The sequence below is a fragment of the Lagenorhynchus albirostris genome, chromosome 5 (genome assembly GCF_949774975.1).
Source record: "Lagenorhynchus albirostris chromosome 5, mLagAlb1.1, whole genome shotgun sequence".
NCBI lineage: Eukaryota > Metazoa > Chordata > Mammalia > Artiodactyla > Delphinidae > Lagenorhynchus > Lagenorhynchus albirostris.
In genome coordinates this window covers 130,445,438-130,462,573 of record NC_083099.1, presented here as the reverse complement: position 1 = coordinate 130,462,573, position 17,136 = coordinate 130,445,438, and the positions used below count along the sequence as shown (strand labels likewise).

The following is a 17,136-nucleotide window of genomic DNA, read 5'->3' as shown; positions in this document are numbered from 1 at the left end:
TAAACTGTATACTACCTAATTCTGATAGTTACATATTATTTTATGGTTTCAAAGTGTTTTAACATACAGTACAGTAAGTCCCCTACATACGAACCTTCAATTTGAGAACTTTCAAAGATGCAAACGTGCGTTCTCATGTCCAGTCATGTAAGTTAACTCCCGTATCCGGTGTACATTGTCACATGCGTACATTCTCTACAAGTGGTTGTGCTTTTGTGGACTTTGCTGTACAGTACTGTATAGAGTACAGTAGTATAGTGTCTTTATTTCAAGCCCAGGATGTCCAGAAGCAAGCATAAAAGCAGCGGTGATGTAGTTGGTACTACTGTACTTTTCAAGGTACTGTACTGTAAGATTAAAGACGTTTATTTTCTGTGTTTGTTTGTTTTTTTATGTATTATTTGTGTGAAAAGTAAACCTATTACAGTACAGTACTATATAGCCGATTGGATACATAGGCTAACTTTTTTGGACTTATGAACAAATTGGACTTATGAACACGATCTCGGAAGGAACTCCTTTGTATGTAGAGGACTTACTGTATTACATTTAATCCTTTCCACAATTTTATTTCAGCCTTACTAACAGGTGACTCCAAAATAGATATCAGAGTCAATGACCCAGAGTCCTAGACTTAGAATCAAAAGAGAATTTTCTAAATCAGCCAAATTTAGGTTCAAGTTCTAGTGGAGTCACTTGCTGAATGTCTGTAGACAAATAACTGAATTTCTCAGAACCTTAGTTTTTTAATATGTAATAGGGGGATATAGTTTCTAGGTCATAAGGTTGTGTTGAAGGAGTATTTTTCAAACTGGTTTTCATTGGCAAGTGTTACTCAAATAAGATTTTGGGCTTCCCTGGTGGCGCAGTTGTTGAGAGTCTGCCTGCCGATGCAGTGGACACGGGTTTGTGCCCACGTCTGGGAGGATCCCACATGCCGCTGAGCGGCTGGGCCTGTGAGCCATGGCCGCTGAGCCTGTGCGTCCGGAGCCTGTGCTGCGCAGCGGGAGAGGCCACAGCAGTGAGAGGCCCGTGTACCGCAAAAAAAATAAAATAAAATAAAATAAGATTTTCATGGTCGAGTAACCCATGGAGCACCAGGACAAACGCCCCTTTACTGCATGACATTTCAGTATGTTTAATATGTTACAATACATTGAGAATTTTCAACAAGAAGGAAAAGTATCCAGTACTTCCCAAACCTGTTAGATCACAGAATCTTTTTTCCTCCAAAGCATATTGACAGACCAATTTTCTACAGGGAACACTTGTATGATAATGTGTATCTTATCCAGTGATAATGAACAAAACACCTAATACCATGCCTAGCACAGAGTTGCCATTCAATAAACAATAACATTTATTATCGGGGATTTTTTTTTCTGAAACTTCTCTGAACCTCAATTTCCTCATTTGAAAAATGAAGGTAATATACTGACTTACATTTGCTTTGATAATTAAATAAAATAATGGCATAGAAAATTAAATCATTTATAAGAGGCCTGTTAATAAATATTGGTTAACAGACGTTAGTTCCTTATAGAGAAATTAAGTATTGCTCTCTGGTAACATGAGCAATAAATACAATTTATCACATACCTTAAAAGAGAGTTGGTTTGGAAAACAGGTTTTTCAATTTAGAGGTTCAAACTATCTCTAAGACCATTTTCCCTCTCACAAGCATTAAAAATCAATGGCAAGTTCATTGCACCCAAGAGAAGGATCCAAAATGACAATCTATGAAGACATACAGTGGAAGGTATGAACCTCAACTCTAGAAATTTTAATTTCATTCATCTGGAGTGGGGGCAGAACAATAGCAGTTTTTAAGGTACTCTGTTGATTCTAGTGGGTAGTAATGACCTAAAGCATACTCTTCTGTGTATAATTGGCACTCAATAAGTTGTTGCTATTTACTGAGTGATTCTAGAGGCAGGATCATTAATTTCAAGCAAGATATACAGCATATATTTAGCATCAAATATTTAATAAACCCTCTCTAAGGAGAATTCAAGAAGAATCTGTGAACATCCTTGAGATGGAAATGTCATTATATTCAATTGATAATCTTCCTGTTCAGCCATAAGTGGTAGGCCTACTCAAGATACTCAAGTAGGTAGTTTTCTGCTCTCTCTCTTTCTTCCTCCCTTGAGAAATCCGCCATTCATTTCAGATCCTGAGTTTCTTATACTTTCCTCTTTCTCCTTTTATATAATATATGCTCTCAGACAACCAATTCTTGCCATCAAGTAAATGACCACTAAGACCACAGTGACCCCAAAAGGAGCCATTGCACTTTAAGTGAATTTAGGAAAAAAAAGCGTCTTGAACATAAAAGAAAAATTTTCAAACTCTATTTTTTTATGTCACTGGTTTTTGGACTTCAGTGTACATCTGAATTACCTGGGGAAATTATTTAAAATACAGATTATTGGCTGTAACTCCAGAGGTCTCTCCTCAGCAAGTGTAGTCCAGGAATTGGAATTTTTAACTAAACCTGAAAATGAATGCTTAAAACTAGTTGTGCACATTGATTTGCATAAAAATTAGCTTAAATATAGCAGGTTTTTTTTCTAAAATTAGGTCATGTACATGACTTTTCATTAAAATTATCTTCAATACAGGATTTTTTTAAAATAATTTTTCTTACATGAGTTTTCTCCCAACAATCCTAAATACCATTGTTTTACTGAAAAGTAGTTGGTAAACATGAGTTTTTATTAAAATTAACTTGAATACAGCAGTGTGACTTCAAATTAGGTGGTAAGTGTGAGTTTTTATTAACACTGGCAGATTATCTGTGGATTATACTCTGAGAAATGTTGTTTAAATTTAGGAAGAGAGCAGAGAGGTATGAAAAGATTGAAAAATACATCAACAACTATGGAGCATGTAATGTCTAATTTGTTTCTTAACAATGCTGTATAACCTAATGTAGTAAGGGAAAAACTATAGCTTATTTTGTTTTAGACTAAAATTATAAATTGAATTATTTTAAAGTTTTTCCAGCAAAATTAGAACTACCTAAAGAATACATGTTGGATAGAGATTGTGCCCTTAGGAAAATCAACTGGATTATATGATTATAAACCAATCCAAGGAAAATTATTTCTAAATACCTCACTGCATTTGCCTAGCACTATATTATGTTCTATATGAGCCATCTGTGGAAAAGCAGAAAAATAATGGATCCCAATTAGTTTCAAAGCCCATGACCCTTATATCCTAAGGTCTACTTCCTAGTAAGCAATTTAAAAGTAGCCTGAACAGCCTTGAAAAGCAAAAGGAAAGCAAAGCATTCTTACTTCCTACACTATTTTCTGCTCATCTCACTGTACCAAGTGGCATTATTAATTAATTCTTATTGATAATGAAAAAATTCTGCTCGATACTGCAGTTTTAACTTGCCTTTAGGAACCATCTCATTATGCTTCTCACAGTTATGGAATTTTATGTCCAGATGCACAAGCATATTAAAATCATTTTTGCTTTCAAAATCCTTTCCACAGACACTGGTATCATGGAAAATGGGATTCTCATTTAAATTTTCAAAGAAATTTTCTTTGCAAAGAGAAAGGCATTCTTGTGATAGAAAACCAACATTACAAATGTTTTATGTGGTTTCAGCACCCTGCAGAATCTAAGCTTCATAGTTGTCAGCCCAAACATGGCTAATTGGCCGTACTGCACAGCAATGATTTTCCACATTACAATGTATACATCCAAATACACACAAAAATAATGAGTAAAACCAGAGTGATGTAAAGAAGTTACTGTGGTTCTCCTTAGTGATTAAAAATTTTAATTTAGCTTAGCCAGAATTTTTTGTCTTTTTTCAACTGGAGGGTTCTGACTTAAAATATTAAAATATTCCAATTTTCCAACTTCAAAAACGAATGTTCTCTTGATCACTTAGACTTTACCAACCATAAGAACTAAAAAACTACTGTCTATAGATAGCCTGCTCTCATTTAGTATTTATCTTTCCTCACGGTCACTTGGCACATTATCAAATATCCAAGTGTCCTTGGCTTTATTTCTTCTGTAGTCTGATTAACTTATTTAGCAAATGATTTGGAAAAGTCTCTCTAATCAGGTTATTTCTGTAATTGTGCAAAGAGGCTTTTCTTTGCCTGGAAACCCAAACATTCATTAATTAACAGAGAGGCCAGAAAGCAATTAACATCCATTTAGAAATAACTTTTCAAATGTTCAAGTTGGCACCACCATGTAAACCAAACTCTGAAAGATGTTTGTGGCCCAATGGAAAGGTGACTTGGGAATCACAAGCCAAGAATCCAAGTCTCTGTACTGCTGCCAAATGGCTATGTGTCTTTAGGCAAGTCATTGTACTTCCCTCATCCTCAGTTCTGTCATCTGTGGAAAGAGGGGGTTGCAGTTAAAATTCTTTTCCAACCACGGTATTTTTTAATTCTAGTAGAAAGTGGGAAAAAAGTTAAAATGTAGAAGCAGTGAAAAAAAAACTTGGAGAATTTATGTGTATTTATATATATATATATATATACACACACACACACACACACACTTAAGTATATATGTATATACATTAACATATTTGTATATATATATTATATATATTTATTTATTAAGATTGTGTGGTTATGTTGAACACATTAAATTCTTATGGTAATAAACAGAATTACCTTGCCCTGCCAATACTTAGGATAGAATGCCTGGCTCTGGATATAGAAAAAAATAGCTATCACGGCATCAAAGACTGAGAGGGTTCCCATCCAATAAATCATAACCAAATCATTACAAACACAGTGAAGATTTCTGAAGTAGAATAATTTTTGACTTTGGTGAGCCTATAGACTAGGTATAAAAAAGTGGGGGGATAAACTTAGGAGCTAGTCGAAGCTATGAAACCAATTAATCACAATTCCAGAACGAGGGAGATCAACGGGGCTGGAGTGCTCTGGAAACTATTCTGTAAGTGGAACTTAAATAATTCTGCTAAAGAGAGACAAAGGGAAACAAAGGAAAAGGATGATGTGCTTTTATTCTCCATTGATTTTACCCATACCTTCCTCCACCATCAAGCATCAAGATTTTTATATGCATTGCTTCCAAGCTAGAGATGACTCAAACTCCTAGCTTTTCAGTTTTAAGTGGATTTTACAAACTTGTAGCACAGACAAAAATCTTAAAAACCATGGCTTTCAATCTCAACAGCTAAGTGCTTCGTTAAATAAGTTAGTTGTTTTCATTCAAAAAGTTTATCTCTAATTAGCAAAAGCTAAAACCCAGAGGATCAAGGTTGAGGAAATATACATAATAATGTTCTCCTACCTCTTTTTCCAATCCCTGACCCATTTTTGACCACTAGGAAAGAAAGAAAATATTAAAGGGAAATCATTAAGCTTAAATGCTAGCCGAATCCCTGAGAAGGCCTAAAGACCATCCCTGAGCCAAGTCCTAACTTAGAGGGACAGGAAAATAGAAACCTCAGAAAATTTCAGGGTGGATCCTGAACAGAAAGTGCCATTGTTGTGTTCACAGTTTGTAACCCAGGAGATGGCAAGACTTGTAGAGATATCATACATCCAACTGTCTCCTGAATGGTAGAATATCAATGTCTAGGCAGTGATCCTTTGAACAGCTTCATAGAGTCTTGCTTAACCCCAGAGCATTCCAGGGAAAGCATCTAAAAGTTCATGGCCTTTCCCAACAAAGAGCTTTGTGGAAGGGCTGAGAGAACCAGTGGATTGGAAGACTTGAGACTGGAAGGGAAACGATTCAAAGTGTAGACCTGACATGGAGACCATGGTGAGACCACAGGCATCTCAGAGGATGCAGCAGAGATAGCAGCATCCATGGCCTGGCAGAATGTCACACCCCAGGGGGAATCAAAAGGATAGAGGGTGGCCATGGACAAGCTGCTCCCACTATCACCAATGCCAAGACCCTCTATCAACCTCTCCTAAGCCCAGACACCCCTGGAAAAGAAAAAAGGAGAAGAGAGATGAGAAGAGGCATGTATTAACTGAGCCATTAACCAAATGAAAACTTAGTTTTAAACCAAAAGTGAGTTACCTTGAGTTGACAAGATCCACTAGCAGATGGGGACCGATAAGCTACAGTGAATTCTGTTATTTTTTTAACGGCATCACATAGTTTTTTTGTTTTCTGTATACCTGGGTTTGTAGCTTGAGAAAAAAGTGTATCCACTACACGTGGGTATAAGCTGGTACCCCAAGGACTCCCTGTGCTATGTCCACAGGTACTATGGGGATCTGAAAACCTACATCAGAGTCAATTTACCTCTAAGGCAGGGCCATTCTCTGCATGAAACGAGGCATGCAAAGAATTTATTGGAATTTTATTTCTATGGCCCTAACTCAGCCTCTGAGTTGCCAGAAGGACCAGGCCCTCTCCTCTGTGAAGTGAGGGAACGCCAGTCCCCATGGTACTAACTCAGGCTATCAGAACAGAACCTGGTCACGTTCATATGAGACCAAATCCAGAGGAAGCATGCAGGCTCCTAGCTTCAAGAGGAGCTGATGCAGGCTTTGGAGATGTAAGGAAGACAAAGAAAAGCTAGAGGGCTGGAGAAGAAAGTTACATTGGCCTCTGGCTATGACTCCAGAGAGGAGAAGACACTGTGGACACTTTGGTTTGGCATGCAGACCAACATTTCTGCCACTAAGAGAGTTGCTTACCCTTGGGTATGTGAGCCCACCTGAAGTTTATCCTCACTGCAGAAACAACTGTCTGTTCTTTGGCCATCAGGCTTGAATGGGATACCCGTCTGCCACTTCTGTGCCCTTTCTGGGGCAGCTGCTCTTGAGACAATTCAGAGGCCATGGGAGACAGAGGACAGTTCTCCACTCAAGTGACTGCTTCCTCTGAGAGTCTAGAACAGAGAGTGGACACAATTTCCCTGTGTTCTTAGGTCCCCTCACCTACCGGGCTATTTTCCTTGTCCCACCTCTTGGGAGTTTAACCCCAGAAGTGGCAAGTGAGGGAAGATTAACCCCAGAAGTGGCAAGTGAGGGAGCCCTTCTCAGGTATTCCTCAGCGTCTGGGATGTGTCATCACCTGGTTGGACATTTCTCCTTGAAAGCAGACACTGAACAGTCCTATCTTCACCACTATGCCCAGTCCTATATGCTGGATCCTGAAGGCTCTAAGGCAAATTTACAATTCAAAGCACTATCTTTTTTCTTCTTTCAAACACCTGGCTGTTGTAATTAATTGCTTCAAAGATGGCAATAGCTTCCATAGGTCTATACAGGTTTATTTAAAAACTCAAAGCTGCAAATTTACCTCTTTTTTTTCTCTCTGTGTCATCCTACCCTGTGGGCAATGCATATAAAAGCTCCTGTTGTAACTGTAAAAATAGAAAAAAGAGTTGAGATTCAGAAGAATTGGAAAAAGTACATAGATCAATATCAAAATGTTCTGCCTCAGTGTTAACTTCACATTTCAAAGTTTTCTATGAAATTATCACTAATGATAGAAGAGAATAAATTTTCCTATACCCTAAGAGCTTGGGGGTATAGCGCTGGACAGCCACCCCAAGTGAAAAATGTAAGAATTCTTTAAAAAATATGTATATATATATATATGTATATATATATATATATATATAGAGAGAGAGAGAGAGAGAGAGAGAGAGAATAACATTCAACATTATAGTTACATTTAATTTAATGGAAGAAAAAGTTTTCTAAATAAAATCTTTAAATAAAAGTGAACCCAAGAAAGATGATCCTTGTGTATCTGGCCCCATCAAGTAAACTTGTGCCCCCCATAGATATATTTTTTGGTTTAAAGACCTCAGATAGGAAAACAAAGAATTCTAGGGCATGCCTTCATGCAAAGAATTAGAAGCTTAAATATAGAATCTGAGAGAGCTAAAATGTCAGCATCAAGCCTTAGGTGTGGGAACAAAAATGAAATAGGGAAGAAAAGAGGTGAAAGGACATAAAGATGGTGAAAACACGGCATTAAAAGGAGCCAGGAAAAATCAGTTAGGGATGTCTATGTGCTATAGCCAAAGGAAGGCAAGACAGGGCTGTAGGGAGTGGTTACCAATGAAGAGCCAGTTTAAAGCATCAGCAGGGAAATGGTCTGTGAAAGGAAGACCATTGGGTCTGGGTCACAGGTGAGGATAAGCGTGGGAAACACACTTTGACATTTTTGTTCAGTGTCGAAATTTCCTCTACCTGAGATTTTTAGCACAGACTTAGGAGATGAGAATCAGCTTCCTCATTAGCTACTGGGTATAATTCATCATAACCACTATTCTGAAAGCTAATACGGTGACTAACTCTCAACCTCTCAGATCCATTTTTTAAAAATCCTAAGGATGGTTACATGAAAGATGACCAGGGATTCTGAATAAACCCAGAAAGTTGGTAAAACCAGAGTAAATGATGCCTAAATTCTGAGTTCTGGAACACGAGAACTGCACACAAAGATGGTGCCTGTATAGTTACTCCAAGACTCCCCTTCCTTATTCCTTTCTGTAATTAATGCAGGATGATTAAAGTCTGATCTCTGTTCGTAGATTATCAATTATCCTGTGAAGAAGTAAAACACTTATGCAGATAGGTGACCAGACTGTCCAAAGCCTTCAGGTAGCAAACATACGAGTAGGATTCTTCATTGAGACACTGTCTCCGCACAGCTACGGCAATAATTTGACAAAACCAAGGAAATAATAGTAATAGTAGTAATAATCGCATTATTTCTCAGCAACCTATCCCCTCTATATTTACTGATATTCTATATTTTACTGAGAACGGTCTTTACAAAGACTTTAAATCACAGCCTGCCTTTAAGTTAAAGCAGATCTATACATAAAATGAAAGATTTTTATACCTATAAAATGACATTAATGTTATCTATATCCTTCTTCTAAGTATAATGTGAAAATTTACTAGACAATGTCACAGATCACTTCAAATGTCTTTGAATAGGGAGTCTAATAAATTAAAGGGAGAAAACTGTAAAATCTGTATTATATTCTTGGCTAGGCCAGACCTTCTAAAAAATAATTTGTCAGCAAAACCCTTAAAATTATGTATTCAAAGTAGTTCTCCTAAATTTACCAGTGAATGAAAGCTCTGAATGCATAAATGTTAAATATACAACGAGAATCAATCTGATACTCACATCTTGATGCCAAGTTTGCAACCAGTATGAAAGCTTAGCCTCGGTTCTTTCAATATTGTAAACTACAATCAAATTCTAGCACACAACTTTTCCTACAACATAAAAAAAACATTCTCCACCCTAGAATTTTTTTTCCCTAAGGCAGCTTATTTTAAAACAAGAAGAACTTGATTAGCTCCCCCCAACATTTCAAGGGCAGTATTTGCAATAAAAGGATGAAGGTGTCAGGAGAGGAGAATAATTTATGTTCAGGTTCACTCTAGTACCAAGAAATCAAATATTTGGGGTTAATCCAAAGGAGATGTCATGCAGTCAGCAATTATAAAGAGAAACAAGCCAAAGAGGGATGTAAAACAAGGCAGGAGAAAGGAAAGAAAGGGGGGCTCATGAGGGACACACCACAGGCACTGAAGAAGTGGAGAAGAGGGATGACATTCTGCAGAATAAAGAAGCAGGTCCTTCTCCTTTTAAAGCCAAGAGAGCTACAGTGTTAGTGGAAGTTTCAGCCACAGTCTCTAACAGACTAACTTCTATTTCTCAGTTTCCTTTCTTCTATGAGAGAAGTCACACACACACACACACACACACACACACACCTTACTTTATCTTTGGATAGTGCCAGGAAGAGCAAAACTGGCAGTCACATTGTTTACTACTGTAAATTCATTTATAAGTGAATTTTCCTATCAAACTTATCATCGTGGGGATTCACTGTAAATGGGTCCTTATGCACAAAGATGATAATACTTTTAAATGGCAAGGAACTGCAGTTAGTTTCCATTCTCTTCTTATAGATGACCACCTATCATGCGCAAGATACAAGCTGTCATAAAGCCTATTATTACATAAACACCAAAACATGTTATAGGCTGTGTAAAACAAATAATAATAGACACTGAAAATTCTATGCTTTAAACATGTATAGCGCCTACTTGAACTAAAACACTGGTATAAAAAGTTCAAAGGAATTGGTGCAGAGAAGGGCATGCAAAGGTTAAAATTAAAGAAGCATCAAATTGTCACTGTTTTTCCACTTCACTAAAAAAAAATAGATAATGACAGATAAATAGATAGATGATAGATAGATGATAGATCAGCGAGTGCTGTAGACTTAAAATATTTCTAGTGATGTATAACATTCTATTTTAAAGAAAGAGAGTACTTACTATGTGCCAGGTATTATGCTAAGTGTTTTATGTATGTCAACTTGATGATTCTCATAATAGCTCTACGAAAAGGACTCTACTATTGTTTCCATTTTACATGTAAGAAAACTTGAGTCAAAGAGAAAATAAACACCTTGTTCAGTGTAACACAGCTACTAAGCAGCATAGCTGAAACTTCAACTCCACCATTCTGACACCAGGAGCCAACTCATAACTATAATTCATGGTTATATATGTAGATCCACTAAAAATATGAATTCCATCCACCAGAGAAAATGGGAGGACCTAGGATCCAAGCTACCAGGGGACTTTAGAGTTTGCAAAGCACTGGAGGATACTGCTGCAGTATCCTACCCCTAGTTTCCCTGCCTCTAGAGCAAAGCAGCTAGGTCGACATCATTATGCTTGATACTCTCTAATGAAGGAGTTTAGAAATTTAAGCCTTCATGCTTTAAATATAGCTTTTCTGTGGCTGTATGAACATGAAGGGGTTCATGAAAACCAAGTCCAGAAGTGAAAATTGTGGAAAGCAACTATAATTTTGATCCTAGTTCAGAAGCTCAATCTTTATATGTTATATGTAGTTTTAGTTCTTAGATTATAATAGGCAAATTGATTAATGAATATGAGCCCTTCCCATGCCACTCTGTGCTGAAAGATGACCTTCACAGTTTCATTTCCTGTGGATATGAGAGTGTGTTACTTGCTCAAGTTCATGGCTTGTAGGGGCCTTAAAGGTCATCTTTCTTTGTGACTACAGCAAAAACTTGGAAGCAGAAAGGTCAGCCCCCATATCTTGCCATTTTCTTTTTGACAGCTGGAGACAAAGCAAGAATCAAAAAGAAATCACAGTTTGTGACCAAAGACAGAGAAACCAGACCACTGATAAAACTATATTTATATTCACTCTCACACAGGCAGCAAGAAATAAATACCCAGGGTTAATCAAAAAAAAAAAAAAAAAAGAAAGAAAGAAAAGAAGAAGAAGTTTGTTGTATTTTAAGGCAATAAAAATTTAGAGGAGGATTTTGTTTTTAAAGAAAAAAACAATACATATTGTCAAGATAAGATCTATGACTGCCCCTTTACCCAAAAGAGGTTAAGGAAAGATTTCAAGTTGTGTTGTAAAACTGGTTGTGTCTTCCACATGAGTCACATCTAGAGACCCGTTTTTGTCATTTCAGTGCAAAACAAAGTGAAGAGTCTAAAATCAAACATTTGAAAGTTCAAATAAAACAAAAAGATTATAATTTCTTAACATATTTTATGGGGAAAGAATCCACAGAAAGCACTTTATAATAATTTAATAAAAAGAATTAATGATGGTGTAGCAGATTTCAAGTGAAAGCAATTAAGTCTGGGGAGTCAGACAGGCTGAGTTCAAATGCAAGCTCTTTATCTTATGAGCCATATTTCTTAGGCAAGTTACCTAAATCTCTAATAGTAAATTTCCCCATCTATATAATGGGCATAATAACTCTTTCTTCATAAGGCTGTTGTGAAGTTCATGTGTAACAGCGTATGTAAAATCCTTGACACTCCTTCCTTCCCTCTCTCCTCTCCTTCCACTTTAATGAACTTTCTGAAACCAGAAATGTCCTTTGCAAAAACATTTTCTTCCATTCAGATAAATTTCTGAACAAAGTTTGCAAAACCCCAATACAACACTGTCTACCACAGTGACACTATAAAATATCCATTCCATCTTAGCAGCAACACAAATTTCACATCACATAATGTTACAAAAATTATATCTCATTCGTGACATACTTGTTGTAGCATATTTTGAAGTATAATTCATGGAAAACATTTCTGAATTTTCCTTTGCGTGGTCTGACACCCTCTCAATTCACTGAAGCTACAACTTACCATTTGAAAGAAAATTAACATGTGTGACCTGAATTTTCATTTTTTCATACCATAGGAAAGTGGAAATTAAATTCAAATCCTATAAACACTTAGGTGCAAAAGAGACAAGAACTCATATGCAAACAGCTAGGTTTTTTTTAGAGGTGTATGTCTGGTAAGTGGATAATTTATACCTAGAATCTAAATTTGTAAGTCTGGTTTTCAAATCAAGTAGATAAATTAAAACTACTACTTATATCAAATACATCAGCTCTTTTATAGAACAAAATGGAGTGTAAATTTTCAAAAAAGAATGTTGCATATTGATACCCAAGGACCACAGAAGACATTCCATACTCTGCACACATGGGGCACCAATTTCTTCCTATCAGGCACTCACATCCTAAAGAAATCACCTGGTGACATGTTATCATTTGGCTTTCAACTATGTCTATTTTGTGAGTTAATGGTAAAGGAATAATGCTTGCACTTCCATAAACTTTACCAAAGCCTTTGGGTTTTTACAGAAAGTTTTAGGAGCAATCTCATCAAAAACAACACTACTTTGTAGAAATCTCTATACAAGCAGAAATTTGTCACTCAAAGATCTTATCTTGGTTGGAAGAAATGACAGCAAATTATGTCTTATTACACCATTTATATATTGTGCATGTGAACAGACATAGTGTAATTGTAATAGATATGTATGCATATATATGCCATCTGCATATGCATAACATTTTATAATCATAATTCCATTTTTGTTTTGTATTATGCCATCATCTTTGCTGTGCAGTTCAGTACCATATTATTTTCATTTCAACCACAGCTGCATCATTGCTGCTGCCAGATCTCTCTGTTTTTTTGGAGAAAATATACAATTTAAAATTGTTTTTTTTTTCTTTTTTTTTATCAGAAAGGAAAGTCATCAAGAATTAGATTTTATTTTAGGAACAAAGTAAGGTTTCATGGGAGAAAAAAACAAAGCCTTGGTGTAGAGAAGGTTTGTTCATTTTCTATAGCATTACTGAAGTGTCCGTATGCCTTGATAATCCTATCAATGTTTGGATCATCTCACTGGGGGAAATGACTTAATTTAACTCTATTTTGGTGTCTCCACAAAGGTAAGTTGTCTATTTTGAGAGCCTACCTGGGTAGTTTTATGCTACTTCATTTGTGAATAAAACCCCAAAGTTTGCCCAGCTCACTTGTTGAATCAGTTTCCACAAGTAGAAAAGGTGGGGGTGGGGGACAGTGGGTGGAGGAGGTGGTGTGGGAACCGGCTGGGGATTTACCTGTGGCACAGTTGTCTTAGACCAATATCTCATAATCATAAAAACCTAGGCAAGAGACAGATCAACGAACCACGGAGATAGTGGGTTAAACTGATGCTCTATTATTTCATGTTCTCTAGTGTCTCTCTTTCAATGCCATAATGGAAGAACTGGGAATCTCACTCAAAAATCAGAAAAAGCTAAAGAAAAAGTCAAGAACTAAGGGGAAATCTTCCTTCACAAGTATCCTCACTTGTCATCAAAGACGAACTCAGAGCAAAGAGAGTGTGGCTTGAGCCAGGAAAACACCTGTAGGAAGCTTGCAGGAAGAAAAACACATGCTCGCTACAGGTTTTTGGAGAAAGGATTTCTGACACCTGTGCTATGTGTTTCCATATATCTATATACATAACTCGATTATGCATACAGATATAAGAAATACAAAAGTTTCAAAAGCTCACATAGACCGAGATTACTTGGGAAGCAGCACGGATTCTTTTGAAATTAATTTGTATGTTCACTTATTTCACCTTTTCTCTTTCATCCCAATAAATTGCTGTGTGTTCTTTCTAAATAATAATAAAACAACAGGGTTTTTTTTCCAGAATAATTTTGAGTGTTGGTTTGTTCCCCATTATTTGCTCTTATTCACAATGTTTGGTTTCCAAGTGTCATCAGCTGTCTACTTTGCTATTTTGATGAATCCTCTTACATTTTCAGCCTGATAGAACAATTTCTGACTGAGTTCAAAAAATTCTTTTAGTTTATACCAAATACCTAGTGATTATAGTAAAATGAAACCATTCATTTTTGTGTTTTAAAATCTAATTTTATAAATAGTTTAATTGGTACTTGGAACATCTGTGAATATAAAAGGATACTAAAGAAGGAAAATTCATTCAAAAAAATAAAAGTGTCCACCACATTTGAGGCACCATTCTAGGTTCTGGGGATACCACAGTAAGGAAGAGGGATGTGGTCCCTGCCCTCGCATATATTATAATAAAATGAAAAAAGAAATTCTATTACCCAAAGGAGGATTAAGCACTTCCTCAATGGAGGTCAGAAGCTGCGGGAACATGCAGTAGTATTGAACCAGGGATGGGACAAGGAAGTCTTCCTGGAGGAAGGTACAGCTAAGATCTGAAGGAGAGTGAGTTAATCTAGTGAAGAGAGAGACATCAGATGGAGAAGGCAAGCATTCCAGTTGAGGAAGTAGTTATTCTAAGGCACTGCAATAAGAGAGAAATAGGGCCAGAATGACGGAGGAAAAAGGAGTTTGGTAGCTAAAATGCATGGAGGTACAATGGGGCTAAGCAGTAACAACCACTCTGGCTGAGAATAAAGAACTGAGAGAAAGAAGACTGAGAGGAGGAGAAGAGAGAGGTTCCCTTGCTCAGTAACCCAGAGGAAGGATATTATAGCCTGGGCCAGTGGAGTACCAGAGAGACTGTTACATGACAGAGGTAACTTAGAGGCACAAGTCACACAGCCAGAGATTCAGAAAGTGGTCATGAGGGAAAGAAGAGGGGGTTCAAGGAAAACACCAGGATTTGGGTGTGGAGGAGTGGGTGTGGAGGAAGGGATGCTTAACTGGGGAGCTGAGGTATTGGGAAAAAACAATGGGAAAGGAGCAGGCATTGGATCAATATTTCATATAATTAAATCCCATTGGTTTCTGTAGGATTATTTTACAACTAAAAGAAACTTTTAATCTAGTCTCTCTAGAATTTAAGTATAAAAATAGTTCCAGACCTAAAAAGGAAAAAAAAAAAAGACCTTTAAAATAGCAATAACATACTGGACAGATATTTTTCAGTGATTGTAATCAACACTCAGATTTCTGATCAATTCGAGTTTTATTAACAACAAATAGAAGACAATGTAGCTCATAAAACTGCATTAAGATGCTTATATTTAAAAATTACAAATAGAAATATGATGAATCCAACTAGCTGAAAATGAACTAGAATGATATGAAAATATGACAGGGCAAATATGCAGTTTATTTAGTTCATTAAAAATTATACCAAAGGAATTCTATTTTACATTTTCTAATTTAACAGTACAATATTTTCTCTCATTTCAGAAAATATTACAGTGCTGTATCCTTTCACATACAGTTATAGTAATTTGTGGGAAAAAAAGTATATCAACTCCTAATATGTAAAGTGTGTGTGTCAATCTGGCTTCTAGGTATTTTAAAGCCCGTTAACCATATTCCTCTTCACTTATCAGTAACTGAATTTTTATTCAAGGCATAATATATTGAACTAGGCAAAACTGCAGAACAGGGCTTTTTTATATTAACTACTAAATGTAATATATAATCACCTTCCTTTCCCCCCAATATTTTTATTCTGAAAACTCATTTGATGTGTACACATGGGCATATGTTTCTGTGTGTGTCTGTGTGTGGTGGGGTGAAGAACAGAGTAAGCTAATGAGTTCAGAGGAGAGAATAAGAAGAAACTACAGAATATCTGGAACCTGGTCCAGAAAAAATTCCCTGAGATCAACTATTAATCTTTGAGATTTTCATCCCTTCCTCTGAAGAACAGTGACTCATACACAGTTATGTAGAAATCAATGGCAAAGTTAATTAAAAACTGGATCTAACATTTCTTCCTTCAGCAATTTCTTGATGTTAATAGGAAAAGATGGCTCAGGTGAAGTATTCAAGAAAAGAAAGGGAAGTCAGTGTTGATTGAAATACGATGTTCACAGTTAAGATTTATTTTCCTTTCAAGTTTCAAATCTGAGCCTTTCTTGCCTTCAGTGTAGAGAAAATGGAAGAGAAACTATTAACTACTTGCATTGGCCCCATGGGGTTGCTGATACATATGGGGCTCAGAGTTTTCCATTCTTAGTCTAGAAGATGCTGGAGAGAGACAGAAATAAGAAGGAAGTAGGTTAAAGAAAACTAGGTGAAGATAAACTATATTTGACCAGCATTCTTTTCTCTATCTCAGCAGTTACTGCTTTAGTTTAACTCTTTGCCTGACCTAAAAGGACTAAATAGTTTCTTAATTAGGAAGCTCCTGCGATTGTTGTTTTAAAGGAGGAATACAATTAAGAGTGTCTATTCTGAGAAAGGTATCCCTAAGAGCTATATATGCAGTGTGATTTTTACAGAAACATGAAGTCTATCAGTTCCAAAATGTAAAGCCCACCAGAGTCTCTCGAACATCAGAGGATCCAATACATCAAGTAACAAACTGGCTCAAATTATAGTCTACTTGCTCAAGTCATTTATTATTTGGATCCTTCAGCTTACAGCAAGGAGAGGACAGGCATTCACTGATGAAGAAGAGGACAGGCATTCACTGTCAGAAGTGCACAGGGTTAGGGCGAGTAAGCCATTCCACCTAAGGTAATGGAGTGCTTAGAGAAGGTGCCTACTGGGGTGGGGAAGAGGTGATAAAAGGTGAGGCTAGGACTTCAAAGGCACCCTCAGTTCTCAGGTTTGTTCAGGTCTAGTCCTGTACATGGAGGGAAACTTTTTTCCAGTCATATTTTTTAAAATAATGACCATGTAGAAGGAAGAATCAGGACAAAATAGGAACAGTAAATCCTCCAGAGTGGAGACATATATACTACATTTACAAGTAGTAACTCAAAGTCCCATAAGCCTTGGGAGTGAAATGACCATCTTGACGTGCTGATGTTTAGAAATCCAGAAATAGGCTGGCTTTGCAGGTGAG

General features: G+C 36.6%; 1 protein-coding gene across 6 annotated transcripts in view; it reads left to right on the top strand.

Annotated features, from left to right (window-relative positions):
• GRIK1 (glutamate ionotropic receptor kainate type subunit 1) overlaps window positions 1-13,728 on the top strand; it is a 417,625-nt gene extending 403,897 nt beyond the window's left edge. For 4 of the 6 annotated variants that reach the window (XM_060149425.1, XM_060149424.1, XM_060149419.1 and 1 more), the window contains one exon: window positions 13,573-13,728. In XM_060149425.1, coding sequence (XP_060005408.1) covers window positions 13,573-13,728 — 156 coding nt within the window. Of the gene's footprint in view, window positions 1-13,074; window positions 13,162-13,572 lie in introns of all 6 variants that reach the window. The other 2 variants (XM_060149417.1, XM_060149416.1) reach the window with 1 other exon arrangement.
• The last annotated feature ends 3,408 nt before the right edge of the window (window positions 13,729-17,136 follow it).